Raw genomic sequence first — 21,471 nt, 5'->3', positions numbered from 1 at the left:
GTTGATAAATAAAATCACAACAATTAAGTTGTGTACAACATTTATTTAGATGTAATATTCAGTTACAATCCAAAATGTACAATAATTATGTTTTTAGTTTTTGGTTGATTTTTTACATTTTGGTCAGTTAGGTTAAAAATCTTGCTTTAAATATACTCCATTCATAAACTTGGCAAGGTTGAAATTCTTCTCGAAGGTGTATGGTGTTATACATCTTCCAAAAGAGAAAATAATTTTTCAGCCTTATCCCATAAAAAAAAAAAAATTCATATCCTCATTTACATACCACTCATCCAATATCTCAAAGCTAGAATGACAGAAACTACAACCTTTTAATTATCTGCGAATCCAACTGATGTTAGTAAAACTGCTTATTTTAAAAGCACTGTGCAATATTTGATTATATCCCTATGTGCTTTCAAAAACATTTCAGGTTTTGGAAAATTCTTCCCTTTCTCCCTAATTTGTTGCTAGCAGCAGCTCTGGAAGGCTCTGGAAGGCTTAGTCACTGCCCAATGTCAAAACCTCATAGCCAGATTTAGGGTGCATATGTACCTGGATCTTGGGGGGAGTTGCAGTCTGTGGCCCCTGGCCAAAACACTCACTGTAATGGCTAGGCTAAATGACAGAGGAGGTTAAAACTTGGTGAAGGGAACCCAGGGTTGTTGCAAATGAAAGATTAGGTGTTGCTGCCCTAACAGAGGTCAGTTCTTATTGAGCAAGAAGCCCCAGGAAGCAGAAGGAAAAAGATCAAGGTCACAAAACCAAGTTTGCTTAGCATAAACTGTGTTTTCCATAGATAGCAGGATGAATTAGCCATGATATGAGGGTGCCATCATCTGGCAGCACTGAACAGAGTTCTCTTTCTAAACTAGTAGAGCTTTGGGCTCTACTGAGTATGTGTGGGAGTTCCCATGTGGGCGTTGCTCCAGAGTCTTCTCAGTCAGTTTCCAAAGCTAGTAGAATAAGAATCTGCAATCTACTATCTATAGAAAACACCATTTATGGTAAGCAAATTTGCTTTTTTTCTGTCAATAAGCAGGACTAAATAAGCCATGATCTGTGAGGAATTCCAAGCTGAGGGTTGCAGCAAAGCATTTTAGATACAGCAACCTGGCCTTCACCATGGAGAGCTCTCTATTTAGATGCTGTCCAAGGCCACTAAAGCATCCAGTGGAAAGTGAATGTGTGAATGGATGACCAGGTGGCTGCCTGACAAAATGTCCTCTATAGGCACCTCTCCAAGATGTGCAATGGAGGAAGCTGATGGTCACACCTGATGGGCTCTAACTGGACTGGTAAGGTTGAGCCCTGTTGCTGTATAGCAGTGCTATATACACAACTGGTTATCCAACTGGATAGCTTTCTCTTTGCAACAGGGGTACCCAATCTGTCTGGATCATATAAAATGAATAATTGAGGCGCTTTCCAGTGGGATTGCGTTTGTAGTATGTTTGAGCCCTTTTGCAGTCTAATACATGCAACAACTTCACCCCATCATGTGCATGAGGCTTTGGATAGAAAGTCAGAAGAGTGATGGAAACGTGAAAACCACTTTCGGTAGAAACTTCAGGTGTGTTTGTAGAACCACTTTCTCATAGAAGAATTGCACATAAGGTGGTGTAGTAAACTAAGGCTGCAATTTGCTTATTGCACATAGAAGTGAGTGCTACAAGGAAAAGGAATTTCTAGGTTAAGAATTCAGAGATGCCGTTTCTAGAGGTTCAAAAGCAGTTTTCATTAGTGAGGCGAGAATGATGTTGATATCCTAAGGCACCAATGGTCTCCTAATCAGTGGGCATAAATGTAGAAGTCCATTTATAAATTTGGAGACTAGGGGGATGCGTGGAAATTGGTGCCCCATTGTCTGGCGAACGGTAGCTGCTATGGCAATGAGATGCACATGCTTGGATGAAGTTGCTAAACTATACTGGGAGAGGTGATGCAAGTATGATAGCAAATGTCGAATCAGCAAGAGAACAGGTTTAAGCTGTGCAAAACACACTATTGGGAATAAAGCTTCCATTTGAAAGAGTAATTGTGTCTCATGGACAGTTTCCTCACTGAGAGAACATTTTGAATTGGGTCCTGTAGTAACCAATGAATTAAGACCGAGCATTTAACATCCATGCTGTTGAGCTAGTCGGGTACAATAACTGGCCGTCCTTTTGGGTCAGTAAATCAGGATTGTCTCAGAGTCTCATGGTAGGTTAGATGGAGAACTACACCATATAGGCATACCACTGTGGTCTGGGCCATGCCAGTGTGATCAAGATCATTTTGGCTTGGTTCCCTAAAGATTTTTGAATGGTCCTCGCTATAAGCAGTATTGGAGGAAAAGTATACATGAGGCCTGTGTCCCAAGGAATCAGAAACACATCCGGAACTTCCCATAGATTGCTGGATAGAATGAAACAAAGCAGAGTTGCTTACCTGTAACAGGTGTTCGAGGACAGCAGGATGTCAGTCCTCCCACATGGGTGACATCATCCAATGGAGCCTGGCACAGAAAACTAATGTCAAAGTTTCTAGAATTTTGATTGAGCCTCTGTGAGCAAGCTCAGCATGCATTATACCAGATGGCCATGTGGGGTCCCTTCAGTTTTATAATATAGAAGTAAAGAAAAATCTCACAAAGTGGAGACCCAACTCCGCATCCTGTTATCCTCTTAGAATACCCGTTACAGGTAAGCAACATTGGGCACTTAGACAAATACACATCAAAATTACCAAGACAAAATAATTAAAACAATGTTCTAGGCAACCTTTTTACCCAAGCCTAAAAATAATGATCTTATGCCTTGAAAATTCCAAGCCCCAGTCAGTATTCTTAAGGCTAAACTCATGAGCCTGGTTAACCAAGTCTTAGAGAAGAAAGTGTTTTATTTGGCCTTCATAATCAGTGTTAGCACAACAGGAAATGTTTATCAGCTGGCAAACTCCTCCTTTCTCAGCCAGTAGTGTCTATAACCATTCTGTGATTCATGAATACACCCAGCAAGTGAGGACACTTGTGAGTCGTGCCAATCCTTTACTGGATTTCATTGGCTCTCTCTCTACTATGGAGGACAGAGTTTTCACAAACTTTTCTAAGTTCACAGACTCTGAGATTGGGAATTAAGTAACACAAATTTGTTCAAACTCAATAATGGGAATGGATATCTAGATAAGTAGAAGCACTGACCTAACAATGGATGGAGAAGTTGGAAATGGTGTACCCAAGAGTGACTTAAAGTATTAGAAGATGACGTTCTTTTGAAAGCTCGTCCCATTCAGATAACATATCCACCATTCTTAAAGTTATCTAGCAGCATGAATAGGGGATACACTTGCCATTTCTTTCCTGAAGAGGACTTCTGTGATTTTGCACCATTTATCATATGATAGAGCCAAGATGAAACAGGTTCAAGAACAAGAGCATTAGAAACTTAGCAATCATGGTCAGGTAAAGACTGGAAGCAGATGATAGTTCTTGGAACCACAGGATTGATAAGCATTAGAATAGTAGCATTGTAATAAATATCCACTAGCAGAGTCTGCTGATGGAATACATGGTGCAGGACCCATTCTTTCTCCAACCTAGTTAGAGAACATAAATTCCATTAGCAAAAGTCTTAACAGTGTAACAGCAATAAGGGAAATCGTCCTCATAGGAGTAAAGGCCATGACCAGCAGAAATGCACTGATAACACCATTTAGCAGGGTCCAAGAAGTGAGACCTTGATTCTCACAGTCAACGGCAGGATAACACGGCCATGGTATATCATAGAACTATTCAGGGCAGTAAAGTTCGCTGGTACTGTAATGAAAGCATAGGCAGCCATAAAGGTATAGGCTGAGACTGAGATATGAGTACAGACCCAGCAATTAGTAAGATTATTGTTCTTTTGTAGAACATAAGTGAGGCAAACATATCGATTACTGACTGGACTCATACTTGTGGAGGAAGCTCAGAAGATGAAGAGAAATATTCATGCCATTTCTTCCAAAGATTATGTTCAATAGACAGAAATGCACATTGCTACATTGGATTCTCAAAAGACCACTTTCAGTAATTTTTCAAGTTTTACTACTCTGAGGTTGCAAACAAGAAGAGGTCAATGGCCCACCCACAGGCCTCATCTGTAACTGCAATAATCGGAGCAAATGTCTTTTTACAATGACTGGCATGGACCCAGTGATTAAGTCCTTGTAGTTTTCATGCTAAGTGGCTTACCAGAAGAACTTAGTAGGGGCCTCTCCACCTGGGTTGTAGATGGTTCTTTCACTGGAATACTTTAGGGTATACAAATTCAAGTAATGCAGCTGCTGTACGGAAATGATTCTTTTTCAACTGCTGGTGTAGCTAAGAAATAAAATGCAAGATCAGTTCATCCTAGGCAAAGTCAGGGTCCACAGATGTTTTTGGCCTGGAAACTGTAGACATAAACCATCCAATAAATGATCTCATAAGGAGAAAGTCCATGCTTGCAATGTGACGTGGTTCTTATACCAGTCAAGGAGATTTGGTCATTTCAGAGTAATTGCATGTGTTAAGTCTAGCAAGCTTAATCTTCAAGATACCATTTAATTGCTCTCCAAGTTCTGAGACTTGGGGCCTTTGTGCACAACAGAAATGCAGTCAAGCCCCTAAAGCATTCCCACCCTTTTGTATGATTTCCCTTTTAAAAAGTGTATACTCCTAGCAGTCCATTAGCAAAAGTCTTAACAGTGTAACAGCAATAAGGTTTAGGAATACTAAACCTGAAATAATCTCCTAATATCTTTTCTACTATTATACATACAATAGTTAAAGACTCATTGAAACTGATACTTGCTTTGGAATAGATATAAAGTCCATTTGCAATCTCACAAAAGCTTTCAAATATAGGTACAGACAAGAGCAAGGGTTTTTTCCTCTGCAGCTGTGCCTGAGTCAAACAATCTGCCAATAGGATTTCGTGAACAACAGGACTTAAAATAGTCTTAAGACCTTTTCTAAACTATGTTTATTGAAGAAGCATCTGGATGAGGTTTAAAAGTTTGAGTAAGACTGTTTAATTATTTTATTTAATATGTTTTATTGCTGTATTGTGATATTTTAATGACTATCGTAATCCGAGCTGGACAGATAAGGAAGTTGCAGAGTAGAAGTAGTGTTTTAAAATAAATACGCAGTTACTACAACTTTGAGTAACACACTGTATGCCACCAGTCTGAGAATTTCATGCATAGCCCACTGATACCCCCCCCCCAGTCTTGAATAGGAAACCTGGTGTGCTAATCGAGCCAAATACAGTAAGAATGATAAAGAAACAGGAATTCCATATAGGCCAAGTCAGAGGCCTTTATTTTTAATTTTTTTTCCTTCTCCAGGTTGGATGTGGAACAGCAGCATCTTTCTGTAAGGTAAACAAATCAGTTAGTGAAACACTGCCTGGAACTTTTAAAAAGAAAATTTGTAGACAGCAGCTGAATCCTTCAGGCGTTGCCTTAGACCTCAAAAGGTGTTTGCTGGTTACCTGTAAAGAATAGGTAAGAGCAGTGGTTCTCAACCTTTGTTCTATCAAGACACACCTGAGAGAGGATGCTCACATGCTTTACACACTGATCACATAACCATCATGGGAGAAAATGTAAACATTTGCTCTGCATCCACAGGAATCTCCTGCTTCCTAACAATGGGTGCAGAGCAGAACTAAAGCACTGCCCTGTACAATTCACCAAAAAAAAAATAAAAAATAAATAAATTTATTTTGATTCTGGTATCTCAATAACAGCATCACAAACTCCCTCTGCTACCAGGTGCATTGTAAAATAATACAAAACCTGGAAAAAAAATACCCCCACTCTGTACATGTCTATCAAACCTGCCATACTGCAGCAGCACTAATTCCAAGAAATGAAACAGTAATAGCTCTACTCATGAAACCACCAGTGCAATATCATACTGAGAAAATACAAGAAATAAGACTGATATAAAAAGTACCTCAACTCAGTCACATACACACAGAACACAAACAGACCTGCCTTCACTAAATATAGAATAAAAGACCACAAATTACAAATGTGGAAAGAAAAACTGGAATGGAAACCAAGACCACCTTCTGCATGCAGTGCAAAACTGGAGAACTAGAAACAAATATATTTCCTCCTTCACTAACCAAAGTTCAGAGAGAGAAGACATGCATACTCTCAAAACAGACATATTATGGCTCTTATACCCAGTCACTGTCCTCCATGCACCCATCATATGCTCATATCCCTGTCCAACATTCCTGACATCCCCCTCCCCCACATCCTCTTCCCCCTGCTCAACTCTTCCTGCCTTGCCCTATCCAGCATACATCTGACCACCTCTTTCCTACCCCTTCCTGCAGCATCCCCCAAAATCTCTTCTCCCCAACCTAGCAGCCCCCACACCTTTATCTCTCACCACTTCCATTTTTCATCCCTGCCCAGCAGCCCCATCCTCTCCTGTTTTCACCTTTTCCTACCCAGCAACCCCAACATCCCCTCCTTCACCCCTTCCTTCCTATCTTCCTATACCTTCCTGCCCAGCACACTTCCCCCTTCTCCCAGCCAGCAGAAAAGCCTTCAGTCCAATCTAGAGTCTCCCTCCCTCTTTACCGACAGCAGATGAGGGCAAGAAGCATTGAGGAAAGGAAGAAGATGAAGCAGCAGCGAAAGTCAGCATTGGATTTATAAAGCATGCACCTGTTTTCACATCCAGGCCCCATGGGATGAAGAGAGCATCAGCAGCTTCACTACCAGGCCAGGCAAGGGAAAATAAAGTTGATGACCTGCCAGGCCCATATGAAAAGGTGTTGGTGGTATCTTGCTCCAATCTTGGTGAAGGAGGCGAGAACCACCTCCCAATGGGCCAGGAAGAGAAGGAAGCAAGAGCAGCTTCCGGTGATACCCAATATAGGAGAAGTCAGGCAACCCCTGCCCAGACCGAGGAGGAAAGAGCAGCCTTCTGCTGGCTTTGTGACACACTAGTGTGTCCCGACACACATGTTCAGAATTACTGGATTAGAGAATGCCAAAAATTCTTAATGGGTGCATCCTAACAGGTCAAAAATCCACAGTTCCACTGGAAGGCGACAAAATTGTATACAACCTCAAAAGGTATACGAGTTTGTTGAAATTGTGAGTTTGGGCACATGACAAACTCTGCTATTTGAGCAGAGGCGCCAGAAGGAAGGCAGACAGCCTCAATGATCTCACTGGCTGAACAAAAAGAGTAGGCCACTATAAATAGGAATCAGGCACAAGTAAACTGGTTCAGAAGAATGGAAACAGATGGCAGAAAAAGCTGAGCAAAAAATTAAATCTTAATTTGGACAGCTGCTTCAGAATGCACCATCCTCCAGAGTGAGTAACTAGAAATGAGGGCCTTTTTAATGGCAAGGAAGTCAGATTGTGCTTCAGGGAACCAGGATGCTTACTTTAAATACAGGGGAGGCACAAAACAGTAGGTTATACTTAGAAACCTGTTAACCCTTTTTCAGCCTTCTATACCAGAAGCTGCACTGTGCAGAACAAAGGCCTGAAAAGAAAAAAAGAATAGAGCATTTATCCATTAATATAAACTTCAAGATAATCTGATCCAGGAAAAGATATTGGCCACATACACAATAGAATTGAAAGCTTTGCGATCGTGAACAAACATGTATTTGCCTATGCCAGGCTTTTGGACTGGTACAATTAGAGTTCCAGCACACAGTGGAGAGATCTATAATAAAACAGGCCTAATACCTTCCAGGGCCTGGACTACAGAGATTTTGATTGGGGCAAAGAGACCCAAAATCAATGCTGAACCTAGCCACCCAGGGACTGTCAAGACAGCAAGTTCAGGGGGGATAGGACAGTACAGAACTAACCAGAGGGACCAATTCTATTCAAGCCTGTACTGCACAGGGGCTCCAGAATTGGGATTAGAATTAGGGAAATGAAAATAGACCATCTGCTTTATTAGGACAGCCAAACTTTAAAAAAAAAAAAAAAAAGTTACAACCTAAGAAATGGAGAAAAAGTGGAAAGAAAAGAATGTGAGATCTCAAGGTGGTCTGATGTCATTGGGACTCGTTCAGCAAGAGACAGGTTCTCAGTTATACCCACAACCTAAAAACTCTGAGAAGCAAGCAGAAGGGAAACATCCAGGAGCATGGGGTAATAAGAAGTGAGAAATACTTGTCAATGCACTGGTAAAAATATAAATAAAATATTATAGGAGTTAGGGATTCCCTGAGGAAGAGATTCTAATGCTTTAGAGGAAGAAAACAGGTACGGCCCTCAATCTGCAATGGGCACAGAAAATCACACACACATGGGGTTTCCTAATATAACTACTGTAGCAGTAAGTAGCAGGTCAAATCATTACTTGCTAATACATGGGCTTAACAATGACAGGTTGAATAACTTCCAGTTCCATAGGAGTTACGAGGATTAACAGCAAAAACAGGAAATATTACTACTATATAATATAGCAGACAACTCAACATTAGACTAAAAGAAAACTAACCCATTGCATAGATACAACTCCCTATTAGCATAGCTAGCACTCTAAGACTTGAGTTCTGTGACAGGATTCATCTTTCCAGTAAACTAACATATAAAAAGTTTCAAAAATGATATTTAATTTAGACCTTAAAATTAACTGTGCACAAATGCCAAAGTGCCACGAAGGTGGATACTCATATCAAAATTTGAGAAATGTTTCCAGTAGCACAAAGAAGCCCAAAAAACCCCACACTAACAGCAGAAAGATTACTTCCTACTTTTTCTGCAACATAAAACCTACATCTAATGATACCTCACCACAGAAGAAAACCTTCCTAGACATTCAATATCTTTCAGAATTTTAGCATCTCCCTATCATTAACTGAAGATAAAGGAGAAATTACTACTTACCTGGTAATTTCCTTTTCTTTAATACGGATAGGTGGATCCAGAACAAGTGGGTTATGCACCTCTACCAACAAAGGAAGATGGAGCAAAGCAGACGGCCCGGTATATATAACCTGCACAAACATCAGCCCACCAGTATTCTTTGCAAAATCCAACTGTGGACAAACTAACAAAAGCTTACTATTAACAGACAAACCACTCAAGCACTCAGCTAAGAGGAAACATGGAGCTCAGACAAGCAGGCCGATGCAATACCATATGCTGGCTGCAGCGCATGGCTCAACGTACGATTGGATGAGAGTCTATAACCCCCAATGCAAAACAGGGGTTAGCGTCTCCAAAATGCACATTCAACTGAATGTGTAGCTAATAGCACTCATCACATGTAAATTCATTTCCCCCCCCCATGCAAAAAAAAACAAAACAACAAAACAAAACAAAAAGTGTGCCTGACGCACACATTTTTTACCCGTAAAAATCACCTCCTGCCCCAGAGCAGGTGTTATTTTTGAGAAGCCCAAAAAGTGTACAGAAAAGCAGAAAATACTACTTCTTCTATATATCCTCAGACTTAATATCGTGGCCACTTTTTCCAGCTCTTTCCCAAACAAGAGTGCACCCTTAAAGGGCAATTTCTTAAGATTAGACTTTGAAATAATATCAGTCGACCGATTCCTGAGCCATAGCTGATACCTGGCTACAATTACAGAAGCTACCCCTCTGGCCGAAGTTGCGAACCAGGTCGCAGCCTGCATCTGCCAAAAAGGTGGCCGCCTGGTTCCATCACTGCTCTGGAATTCACACCAGATTCACCGATTTCTTGGAAGAGAAGTAAACAAGAGCAAGCAACCAGGGAGCAAAAAGAAGCTATCTGTACATTCATTACCATCACTTCAAAGGCCTGCTTAAGGATGGCCTCAATCTTGAGCATCCTTCAGTGCTGCTCCCCCTTCTACGGAGATAGATGGCAGCTCCCTAGCGCCTCTTTTTACCGCAGGCCCTCATTTGCATAGGCCACCCTCCTGAATCGTGCGCCCAGGAGAGTGGCCTGTGCGCGTTCACCTGTTCTCCCATGCGTTTTTCTGAATCGGCCTGATAGTTTTTAAACAATTCAGTCGGAGCCATCTGGATATTACAGGGAAGTTCAAAATCCGTAAGATCAATATACGCATATTGTTCTCAAGATATTCCAAATTTTTACTGTTCATTTGATCCGACTGAATTAGGTTAGTTTGCACAAGTTCCATTTTATTCAGTTTTGTCTCCACTTCAATAATTTTTTGCTCTTAAGAACATAAGAAAATGCCATACTGGGTCAGACCAAGGGTCCATCAAGCCCAGCATCCTGTTTCCAACAGTGGCCAATCCCGGCCATAAGAACCTGGCAAGTACCCAAAAACTAAGTCTATTCCATGTAACCATTGCTAATGGCAGTGGCTATTCTCTAAGTGAACTTAATAGCAGGTAATGGACTTCTCCTCCAAGAACTTATCCAATCCTTTTTTAAACACAGCTATACTAACTGCACTAACCACATCCTCTGGCAACAAATTCCAGAGTTTAATTTTGCGTTGAGTAAAAAAGAACTTTCTCTGATTAGTTTTAAATGTGCCCCATGCTAACTTCATGGAGTGCCCCCTAGTCTTTCTACTATCCGAAAGAGTAAATAACCGATTCACATCTACTCGTTCTAGACCTCTCATAATTTTAAACATCTCTATCATATCCCCCCCTCAGCCGTCTCTTCTCCAAGCTGAAAAGTCCTAACCTCTTTACTCTTTCCTCATAGGGGAGCTGTTCCATTCCCCTTATCATTTTGGTAGCCCTTCTCTGTACCTTCTCCATCGCAATTACCGTATTTTTCGCTCCATAAGACGCACCTGACCATAAGACGCACCTAGGATTCAGATGGGGAAAATAAAAAAAAAAAATTGTGCTAAACCGGCTCTGCATCTGGGTGTCTTATGGAGCAAATTAGGGGAGTGCATAGCTTTTTTTTTTCTCCCCATTTTGTTTTCGGGTCTGGGGAGGGCCATTTCGGTCCACTCCCCAGATCAGAAAACTTTTCTTTCTCTGGGAACCCCTCCCCCCCAAAAAAACCCCCATCCCAACCCTTTAAATTAACAACCCCCACCCTCCTGACCCCCCCAAGACCTGCCAAACGTCCCTGGTGGTCCAGCGGGGGTCCAGGAGCGGTGTCCTGGGCTTGGGCCGTCGGCTGCCAGTAATCAAAATGGCGCCGACAGCCCTTTGCCCTCACTATGTCACTGAGACCGACCAATAGCAGTGGTCGGTCCCAGTGACATAGTGAGGGCAAAGGGCCGTCGGCGCCATTTTGTTTACTGGCAGCCGACAGCTCATGCCCAGGAGATCGTTCCCGGACCGCTCCTGGACCCCCGCTGGACCACCAGGGACGTTTGGCAGGTCTGGGGGGGGTCAGGAGGGTGGGGGGTTGTAGGAAATTAAGTCGGCAGGTCTTGGGGGAGTCGGGGGGGGTTTGTTAGATTTTTGTTTGGTTTTTTTTTTTTATATTCGCTCCATAAGACGCACATACATTTTCCCCCCACTTTTGGGGGAAAAAAAGTGCGTCTTATGGAGCGAAAAATACGGTATATCTTTTTTGAGATGCAGCGACCAGAATTGTACACAGTATTCAAGGTGCGGTCTCACCATGGAGCGATACAGAGGCATTATGACATTTTCCGTTTTATTCACCATTCCTTTTCTAATAATTCCCAACATTCTGTTTGCTTTTTTGACTGCCACAGCACACTGCACCGACGATTTCAGTGTGTTATCCACTATGACACCTAGATCTCTTTCTTGGGTTGTAGCACCTAATATGGAACCCAACATCGTGTAATTATAGCACGGGTTATTTTTCCCTATATGCATCACCTTAGCACTTATCCACATTAAATTTCATCTGCCATTTGGATGCCCAATTTTCCAGTCTCACAAGGTCTTCCTGCAATTTATCACAATCTGCTTGTGATTTAACTACTCTGAACAATTTTGTGTCATCTGCAAATTTCATTATCTCACTCGTCGTATTTCTTTCCAAATCATTTATAAATATATTGAACAGTAAGGGTCCCAATACAGATCCCTGAGGCACTCCACTGTCCACTCCCTTCCACTGAGAAAATTGCCCATTTAATCCTACTCTCTGTTTCCTGTCTTTTAGCCAGTTTGCAATCCACGAAAGGACATCGCCACCTATCCCATGACTTTTTACTTTTCCTAGAAGCCTCTCATGAGGAACTTTGTCAAACGCCTTCTGAAAATCCAAGTATACTATATCTACCGGTTCACCCTTATCCACATGTTTATTAACTCCTTCAAAAAAGTGAAGCAGATTTGTGAGGCAAGACTTGCCCTGGGTAAAGCGATGCTGACTTTGTTCCATTAAACCATGTCTTTCTATATGTTCTGTGATTTTGATGTTTAGAACACTTTCCACTATTTTTCCTGGCACTGAAGTCAGGCTAACCGGTCTGTAGTTTCCCGGATCGCCCCTTGAGCCCTTTTTAAATATTGGGGTTACATTTGCTATCCTCCAGTCTTCAGGTACAATGGATGATTTTAATGATAAGTTGCAAATTTTTACTAATAGGTCTGAAATTTCATTTTTTAGTTCCTTCAGAACTCTGGGGTGTATACCATCCGGTCCAGGTGATTTACTACTCTTCAGTTTGTCAATCAGGCCTACCACATCTTCTAGGTTCACCGTGATTTGATTCAGTCCATCTGAATCATTACCCATGAAAACCTTCTCCATTATGGGTATCTCCCCAACATCCTCTTCAGTAAACACCGAAGCAAAGAAATCATTTAATCTTTCCGCGATGGCCTTATCTTCTCTAAGTGCCCCTTTAACCCCTCGATCATCTAATGGTCTTGATGTTCCAAAATATCAGAATTTTTCTTTAAGGTGTTATTAATCTCCATTACAGCCCCTGTCAGGCTTATTACAGCTTTTTCTATTCTCTCCATAGTAATATTAGCAGGTTTAAGATTCAAAATCTTACCGCTAGGAATGTTGACAGTTCCTCCATTAGAACTTGGGCACGCTGTTTCGAGAGGGCCAAAGGATATTCCACTCTGATCTTCTGGCGTTGCTGTAGTCATTTTTTTTCAACGAGTTAGATAATGGCATCATTGCTTGAGGATTGGATGTACATATGGCAGATGAAATATAAATGTAGAAAAGTGCAAGATGATGCATATGGGGATCAATAATCCATGCTGTAGTGACACAATGTTAGGTTCCATATTAGAAATTACCACTCAGAAAGAGAGATCTGGGCATCACAATTGATATTACAATGAAATCATCAGCTCAGTGTACTGTGGCAGTCAAAAAAAAAAGCAAATATTAGGAATTATTAGGAAGGGAATGGCAGTTAAAATGAAGGATGTCACAATGCCTCTGTATCAAGCCATGGTTAGACAGCACCTAGAATACTGTGTGCAATTCTAGTTGCTGCATCTCAAAAAAGCTATAGTTGCACTGGAGAAAGTACAGAGAAAGGGCGACCAAAATGATACAGGGGATGGAACATCTCCCCTATGAGAAAAGGCTAAAGAGGTTAAGGCTGTTCAGCTTGGAGAAGAGACAGCTGAGGGGGGATATGATAGAGGTCTTTAAAATCATGAGAGGTCTAGAACGGGTAAATGTGAATCTGTTATTTACACTTTCCAATAGGATGCCCCCTAGTCCTCCTATTAAGTTAGCAAGTAGCACATTTAAAACTAATCGGAGAAAATTCTCTCACTCAACACACAATTAAACTCTGGAATTTGTTGCCAGGGGATGTGGTTAGTGCAATTAATGTTGCTGGGTTTAAAAAAGGTTTGGAGAAGTTCTTGGAGAAGTCCATTAACTGCTATTAATCAAGTTGCTGTTTTTACTGGCATCAATAGCACGGGATCTACTTAGTGTTTGGGTACTTGCCAGGTACTCGTAGCCTGCATTAGCCACTAGTAGAAACAGGATGCTGGGCTGGATGGACCCTTGGTCTGACCGGTATGGCAATTTCTTATGTTCTTATGACTCTGGCTTTGAAATGGAGCCGGCGCCTGGGCTGTGCAGCCTAAATGATTGCTCTGAGGTGCCTCGCCCTCCCTCGCATGCCAAGGGCAAGGATTGGCAACATCGCTGCTCTTCTCAGATTTGCAAAGCCTTTTCACAGGTGATTACTGTTCGGGAGGAAATCTGAAGTGCAAAAAAAAAAAAAAAAGGTTTAATGCCGAGGACAGTTTTATAGTGCTAGTATGTCTTGCATGCCATTATAAAGGAAAGGAGGGCGAGGCTTGCTGTAAAGTTTTCTGTACTTACTTGGAAAGGGAAGCATGAAGGTAAATGGCCATTGCCCCGCCCACACTGCACCTCTTCTGGCAAGATGCCCAAAAAAAAAAAAAAAAAAACCCCACACATGCCAAATAAATGTTCCCCAAAATCCCATAACCAAAAAGTTAAAAATTTCCTACAGCCACTCACAACTGGACATGAAAACCACCCATCCGGCAACACTGCCTAGAATGGCTTCTCTGTGAGGAAAGGCTAAAGAGGTTAGGGCTCTTAGGCTTGGAAAGCAGAGACAGCTGAAGGGAGGGATATGATAGAGGTCTACAAAATCATGTAAGGTCTTGATCGGGTAAATGTAAATGGCTATTTATGCTTTCCGATAATATAAGCACTAGGGGGCACTCCATGATGTTAGTAAGTAGCACATTTAAAACAAATCTGAGAAAATTCTCAATCAACACACAATTAAGCTCTGGAATTAATTGCCAGAGGATATAGTTAAGGCAGTTAGTGTAGCTGGGTTTAAAAACATTCCTGGATTAATCTGCTATTAATCAATAGAGAATAGTAGGAGATCTATTTAATGTTTGGGTATTTGGCAGGTACTTGTGACTTGGACTGGCCACTGTTGGAAAGAGGACATTGGGCTTGGTCTGACCCAGTATGGCGTATCTTATGTTCTTAACTTGCACCAGCCCACAGGCTCCAAGCTGACTTTCATTAGTAATGCTGCTGCCACTTGCAAATCCCTGATGGGCTTGAGAATCAACCATGACTGGAAAGCTGAGTATGAATGGTCAGTGGAGATTGCCACTGCTCCTCTTCTCGCCCATCAATAAATCTGCATGAAAGAAAAATGCTGCTCCTGTCACCAACCTGCCCTCTCTTCCCACTGGTTGTCATCTATTTTTGGTCCAAGGTCCAAAGGAAAATGTTATACTGGCCTTGACCAGGGGGATTTGGAAAGAGATACTATTTAAAGGGAGAGATGAAATACAGGAAAGGTTTGAAGTAGAGCAGATTGGCTGTGCAGGATGAGAAAGGAGGGATGTAAGAGGAGGTTGGTGTGATGGGGAATGTGAGAAGGATTAGAGGGGAGGAGGGGAGACTAGGAGGTAAGAGAGGCTGGGGATGAGTGAGGACGGGATGGGGTGAGAGGGAGGAAATGACAAGATTATTTGGGGATTATAAGAAGGGCTTGGGGTGAAATAGGATCAACTGGTGGATGCAAAAAGGGAGGCGATGGGTTTGGAGAGGGGTGGAGGTTGAGCTGGAATCAGTTGAAATGCATGGGAAGGTGGGAAGGAGTTATTGTTTGGAGGGTGACCACACCCCTGCTATTTTAGTTTGGTCATCCTTTGAAGTCATGTAAATTTTCAAGTGCTAAAATGGGGTCATGTTGGCTAAAAGTTTAGGATACCCTACACTGATTCTTACAAGACCAATACTAAATCCAACACACAGGCCCCGTTATAGATATATCCAAAATATTTAATCTAAATCTACACTACAGCAATACAAGCTCATTACAGACTTGTTCTATCCAGTAGCTTATATGTTTTTAAATACTGTCATCAAATCGACACTTCATCTTCTCTAACCTGAAAACAAAACAAAAAAATCCTTCCAGTTTCCTCATGATTACCTAGACCTAGTTTCCATGGGGTTCATATTCAGCCCCTGTGTGTATCAGCAAGTTAGCTGGATATACTTATCTGGCTAATTTAGCCAGCTTGTGAATATACCTGGCTATCTTAAAGTTAGCCAAATAAGTTCATCCAGCTAACTTTAGGATAGCCCTGTTGCCTGACCAGAGTTAGCAGGATAAGTTATCCAATTAACTCTGAATATTGGAATTAGCCAGATAACTCCACCTCATTCCCAAACATATCCAGCTACATACTTTGCCAGAGAAGTCATGTCCGCTGACCCTAGCCAGATATTCAGTGGCTACTTAGCCAGATAAGAACAGGTCATATGGGTCAGACCAAGGATCCATCAAGCCCAGCATCCTGTTTCCAACAGTGGCCAATCCAGGCCATAAGAACCTGGCAAGTACCCAAAAACTAAGTCTATTCCATGCTAGTAATAGCAGTGGCAGTTAACTTAAGTCCTACTTAAGTATTTGGAGGGGTTTTTTTTTATTATTTAAACTTTATTCCTACTTAAGTATTTTGAATGCCAGACTTCATATTCTTAAGCATAGATTTTCCATGCCAAAGGCCAACGCAGAGTAGAGATGCAGAACCTTACACATACCACATGGATTTTGCTGACTTATGTCATCACAAAAAAACAAAAAACAAACATACATACATCAGGGCTGGAGAAACTGTGCATTGGCTCAGATTACCCGATAAGAGGGGGAGGGGGGGGGGGGGCCATCCTAAAGAATTTTACACTTAATGACTTATCCTCTTAAACTTTTAATTGATAAGAGTATACTATGGACTTGCTGTGAATTCCTCCGAAATATTACACAGGCAATTTCTATCTATTCTCTTTAAACTTTTCGCCACTTTTCTCTATATGAGAAAAATCAACTGTCTTAATTAATCCAATAAATAACTTCAATTTGTTTGGACTAGATTGCTTCAGGTGTTGTATTACATAAAGAGTCCATAAAAGTTGATAAACTTAAAGAACATCGTCTTATAGAAGTCCTAAGGAGAGCTCCCACCATCCACTTTTTGCCCTGACGCTTTACCGTGTGCACTTACCCCGGGAAAGAGAGCGGGGTCAACCTGGCCGCGCTCCCGCAAGCTGCACGCGCCCCCTCGTTAAAGCTGCCGGCATCAGCAAGGGCTCCGAAGTAAGGGGGCACCCGACAGTCAAAGTAGCCGTGTTCATTGCGGCTGCTCCCGGCCATGGTGATTTCGCGGGGGGGGGGGGCAGACGGCCTTCAACCTCCCCGGGAGGAAGTCAGCTCGCGATCAGCGGCTGCAAATGACAAATACTCTTCTCGGTCAGCCTCCTACATCCCACGAAAATAACGACAACCAAAAACAAATCCCGCTCAGTCCAGCCCTTAGGACCACCTGATCCCGCCCGCTCGTCGCGACGGACTGCTTCCGGGGCAGTTAAAACAAGCCAGACGCAGAACCGTGCGTAGTCCCCTCTCTGGCGCACGCGCCTGGGCTCTCGCGAGGCCAGCATGAGCCTCGGTCGGTTGTGGCATTTGTAGTACAGAACTGTGAATGGATAACCGGTATGTCGCCGCTTTAGGATGACAACGAAAAAAAAACCAAAGGACGGGTTGAAAGTGAACGCGATGGGTTGCAATAAATTAAGAACATAAGAAAATGCCATACTGGGTCAGACCAAGGGTCCATCAAGCCCAGCATCCTGTTTCCAACAGTGGCCAATCCAGGCCATAAGAACCTGGCAAGTACCCAAAAACTAAGTCTATTCCATGTAACCATTGCTAATGGCAGTGGCTATTCCCTTAGGGGTAGATTTTAAAAGAAGCGCGATCAGCCTACTTTTGCTTGCGCATCAGACTCAAGCAAAAGTACGCTGGATTTTAGTAGATACGTGCGGAGCCGCGCGTATCCACTAAAATCCCTGGATCGGCGCGCGCAAGGCTATTGATTTTGTATAGCCGGCGCGCGTCGAGCCGCGCTGCCTAACCCGTTCCCTCCAAGGCCGCTCCGAAATCGGAGCGGCCTCGGAGGGAACTTTCCTTTGCCCTCCCCTCACCTTCCCCTCCCTTCCCCTACCTAACCCACCCGCCCGGCCCTGTCTAAACCCCCCCCTTACCTTTGTCGGGGGATTTACGCCTCCCGGAGGGAGACGTAAATCCCCGCGCGCCGGGCCGCGACCTGGGGGCGGGTACGGAGGGCGTGGCCACGCCCCCGGACCGCCCCGGGCCGTAGCCACGCCTCCGTACCCGCCCCCAAAACACTCCCGACACGCCCCCCTCCGAAAACCCCGGGACGTACGCGAGTCCCGGGGTCTGCGCGCGCCGGTAGGCCTATGTAAAATAGGCTTACCGGCGCGCAGGGCCCTGCTCGCGTAAATCCGGGCGGATTTACGCGAGCAGGGCTCTTAAAATCCGCCCCTAAGTGAACTTAATAGCAGGTAATGGACTTCTCCTCCAAGAACTTATCCAATCCTTTTTTAAACACAGCTATACTACCTGCACTAACCACATCCTCTGGCAACAAATTCCAGAGTTTAATTGTGCGTCGAGTAAAAAAGAACTTTCTCCGATTAGTTTTAAATGTGCCCCATGCAAACTTCATGGAGTGCCCCCTAGTCTTTCTACTATCCGAAAGAGTAAATAACCGATTTACATCTACCCGTTCTAGACCTCTCATAATTTTAAACACCTCTATCATATCCCCGCCTCAGCCGTCTCTTCTCCAAGCTGAAAAGTCCTAACCTCTTTACTCTTTCCTCATAGGGAAGCTGTTCCATTCCCCTTATCATTTTGGTAGCCCTTCTCTGTACCTTCTCCATCGCAATTATATCTTTTTTGAGATGCGGTGACCAGAATTGTACACAGTATTCAGGGTGCGGTCTCACCATGGAGCGATACAGAGGCATTATGACATTTTCCGTTTTATTCACCATTCCTTTTCTAATAATTCCCAACATTCTGTTTGCTTTTTTGACTGTCGCAGCACACTGAACAGACGATTTCAATGTGTTATCCACTATGACGCCTAGATCTCTTTCTTGGGTTGTAGCATCTAATATGGAACCCAACATTGTGTATTTATAGCATGGGTTATTTTTCCCTATATGCATCACCTTGCACTTATCCACATTAAATTTCATCTGCCATTTGGATGCCCAATTTTCCAGTCTCACAAGGTCTTCCTGCAATTTATCACAATCTGCTTGTGATTTAACTACTCTGAACAATTTTGTGTTATCTGCAAATTTGATTATCTCACTCGTCGTATTTCTTTCCAGATCATTTATAAATATATTGAAAAGGGTTCCAATACAGATCCCTGAGGCACTCCACTGTCCACTCTCTTCCACTGAGAAAATTGTCCATTTAATCCTACTCTCTGTTTCCTGTCTTTTAGCCAGTTTGCAATCCATGAAAGGACATCGCCACCTATCCCATGACTTTTTACTTTTCCTAGAAGCCTCTCATGAGGAACTTTGTCAAACGCCTTCTGAAAATCCAAGTATACTACATCTACTGGTTCACCTTTATCCACGTGTTTAACAACTCCTTCAAAAAAGTGAAGCAGATTTGTGAGGCAAGACTTGCCCTGGGTAGAGCCAAGCTGACTTTGTTCCATTAAATTGAAGGATGTGGGTGAATCCAGCATAGCTCTCTGCTTCAACGGCAGGGGAGAAGAAAAACTGATACTTCACGCATATCCAGCATAGCTCCCTGCTTCAACGGCAGGGGAGAAGAAAAACAACCAATAAGGGCTGAATAACAGTCTGGGTAAAACAAATAAGCATGGGTGTAGCTTGCTTATTGCGGCGGTTACTACCTCTAACTAATCAAGCTTGATATTTCACTTGGATGCAGCTCCATCACTGCTCTCTACATTAATGGTGGGGGTGGAAGGGAAATAGAACCAAAGAACTAAGAGAAACATATAAGTATGAGAAAAAAAAATGTGTGAAGCTTGCTGGGCAGACTGGATGGGTCGTTTGGTCGTCTTCTGCCGTCGTTTCTATGTTTCTATAAGTGTTTGGCGTAGTGTGGAAATTAGTAACAATTTGTCTTGTAAAATACATTATTCGCAGGTTGTGGTATATATTATTGGACCACAATAATTTTGTAAATGTGATGTCCAGACGATTGAGGCCGGTTTTGGAGACCATGCCTGCCTCCGCTAGAAAACGATGGATATGGCAAAAATGACGAGGTGAGTGGCACCTTTCATTTTTGCTTCGCCAGACTAACAGGGCTATCCCTCTAAAGAGTGGATGTGGGCAACCTTGGAAACTTTTGAAGTCTGGCGACCTAGAGGACCCAATGTGGTTAAAACTGTGCTGAAATTCAGCATGTAATTTCTTTACAGCAGGCACTAAAAAAATGTAACTCCAGTCTAGATGTAGAAAGCTAGAGTTAAAAAAAGAAAAAAAGTGTGTTCAGGAAGCTTACCATTTACCATCCATCAGGTAACCGGAGGTTCTGCAAGGAGGAGGTTGCGCTGCGAGTGTGGAGCACAGCCTGTTCCCAGAGGCTGCAGCTGCAAGGAACCCCCAGAAGGATAAGAGCCAGTGCGCTGTGAAATTACCTGGGAAGCTTACTATTTACCATCCATCAGGTAACGGAGGTTCTGCAAGGAGGAGGCCGCGCTGCAGGCAGTGTGGAGGACAGCCCGTTCCCGGAGGGTGCAGCTGCAAGTTCCCCCTGGAAGGATAACAGCCAGCACGCGGCGATGCACAGCTGCCACTGGCATGCCAAAGGGGGCGTGCCCCCTGTAAATTTGTTCTTTCTTTGACTGCCATAATGTAAAAAAAAGGAAGGGGAAATCCCTCCTGCAACAGCCGGTTTGGGAAGAAGACCCATGGATTTTCACATTAGAAGATCTCATCCACAACTGCAAATTAATCTGAGTAATGCGAGTGAGAACACCTCCTTGAGTCCAGTTCCTCAAACTCCGCTGCTGATACCCTCCGTAAATCAACATTTGGAGGGAGCGATATCAGCAGGAAGCTCTGAACCATCTTTATCATCATTTGGACTTGAATCAGTCATACCCACTACCGCTCCTGAGAATGTGTGTACGCAACTATTGGAAGCTACTTTGTTACCAAATCCTACTAGTAAATCTTCCTTAACGAATCCTCAGGGATTAGTGGTAGCAGTTCCTGTCCCTTGTAAGTCCCTTATTCTTCTGGATATACAGAACTTGGAAATTCACTGGCTGGAGAACTGGATGATATCACCTTAAAGGATATTTGGAGGACTGTCAAGAGAACTGATAACTCTAGTAAAATCTGTGAATGATCTATGTACTTTTTCAGAGGGAACAGTTGCTAAGCTAGCAAGTTTAGATGCTAGCAAGTTTAGATGCTAGAATGGAAACCCTTGAGACTCAATCTTATTTTAATGAAGAGACTATAACATCGTGTCTGACCTCAATATCCTTGGTACAAAATGCATGGCCAGCTATAGTTAGACAGTTTGAAATTACATTATCAACTTGAGTTGCTGGAAAATCGTATGAGATGAGAGAGAGATTCTTTATAAGACTCTCATATAAGTAAACTATACCACTGTAAGAGAGGCAACTAGTAACTTGGGGTGAGGTTTTGGTGGTGGGCTAGGTTTTGGGGGGCAG

The 21,471-nt window shown here is 42.8% G+C and overlaps 1 protein-coding gene and 1 long non-coding RNA gene across 2 annotated transcripts in view; one reads left to right on the top strand and one right to left on the bottom strand.

Annotated features, from left to right (window-relative positions):
• Window positions 1–17,250, bottom strand: part of LOC115100963 — a 122,465-nt gene extending 105,215 nt beyond the window's left edge. Inside the window, exon 1 of the mRNA XM_029620093.1 lies at window positions 16,924–17,250. Within this exon, the coding sequence (XP_029475953.1) occupies window positions 16,924–17,072 (149 nt within the window). The 5' untranslated portion in view covers window positions 17,073–17,250. The remainder of the gene's footprint in view (window positions 1–16,923) is intronic.
• Window positions 17,251–17,305: 55 nt separating this feature from the next.
• LOC115100964 lies at window positions 17,306–21,471 on the top strand. Its single transcript, XR_003859223.1, has 3 exons — window positions 17,306–17,411; window positions 19,925–20,046; window positions 20,303–21,471. It is a non-coding gene; the product is annotated as an uncharacterized LOC115100964 (long non-coding RNA).

This window comes from Rhinatrema bivittatum, chromosome 11, assembly GCF_901001135.1.
Source record: "Rhinatrema bivittatum chromosome 11, aRhiBiv1.1, whole genome shotgun sequence".
NCBI classification, from domain to species: domain Eukaryota; kingdom Metazoa; phylum Chordata; class Amphibia; order Gymnophiona; family Rhinatrematidae; genus Rhinatrema; species Rhinatrema bivittatum.
The sequence above is the reverse complement of the archived record's forward strand: the minus strand, read 5'-3'. Positions and strand labels throughout refer to the sequence as shown.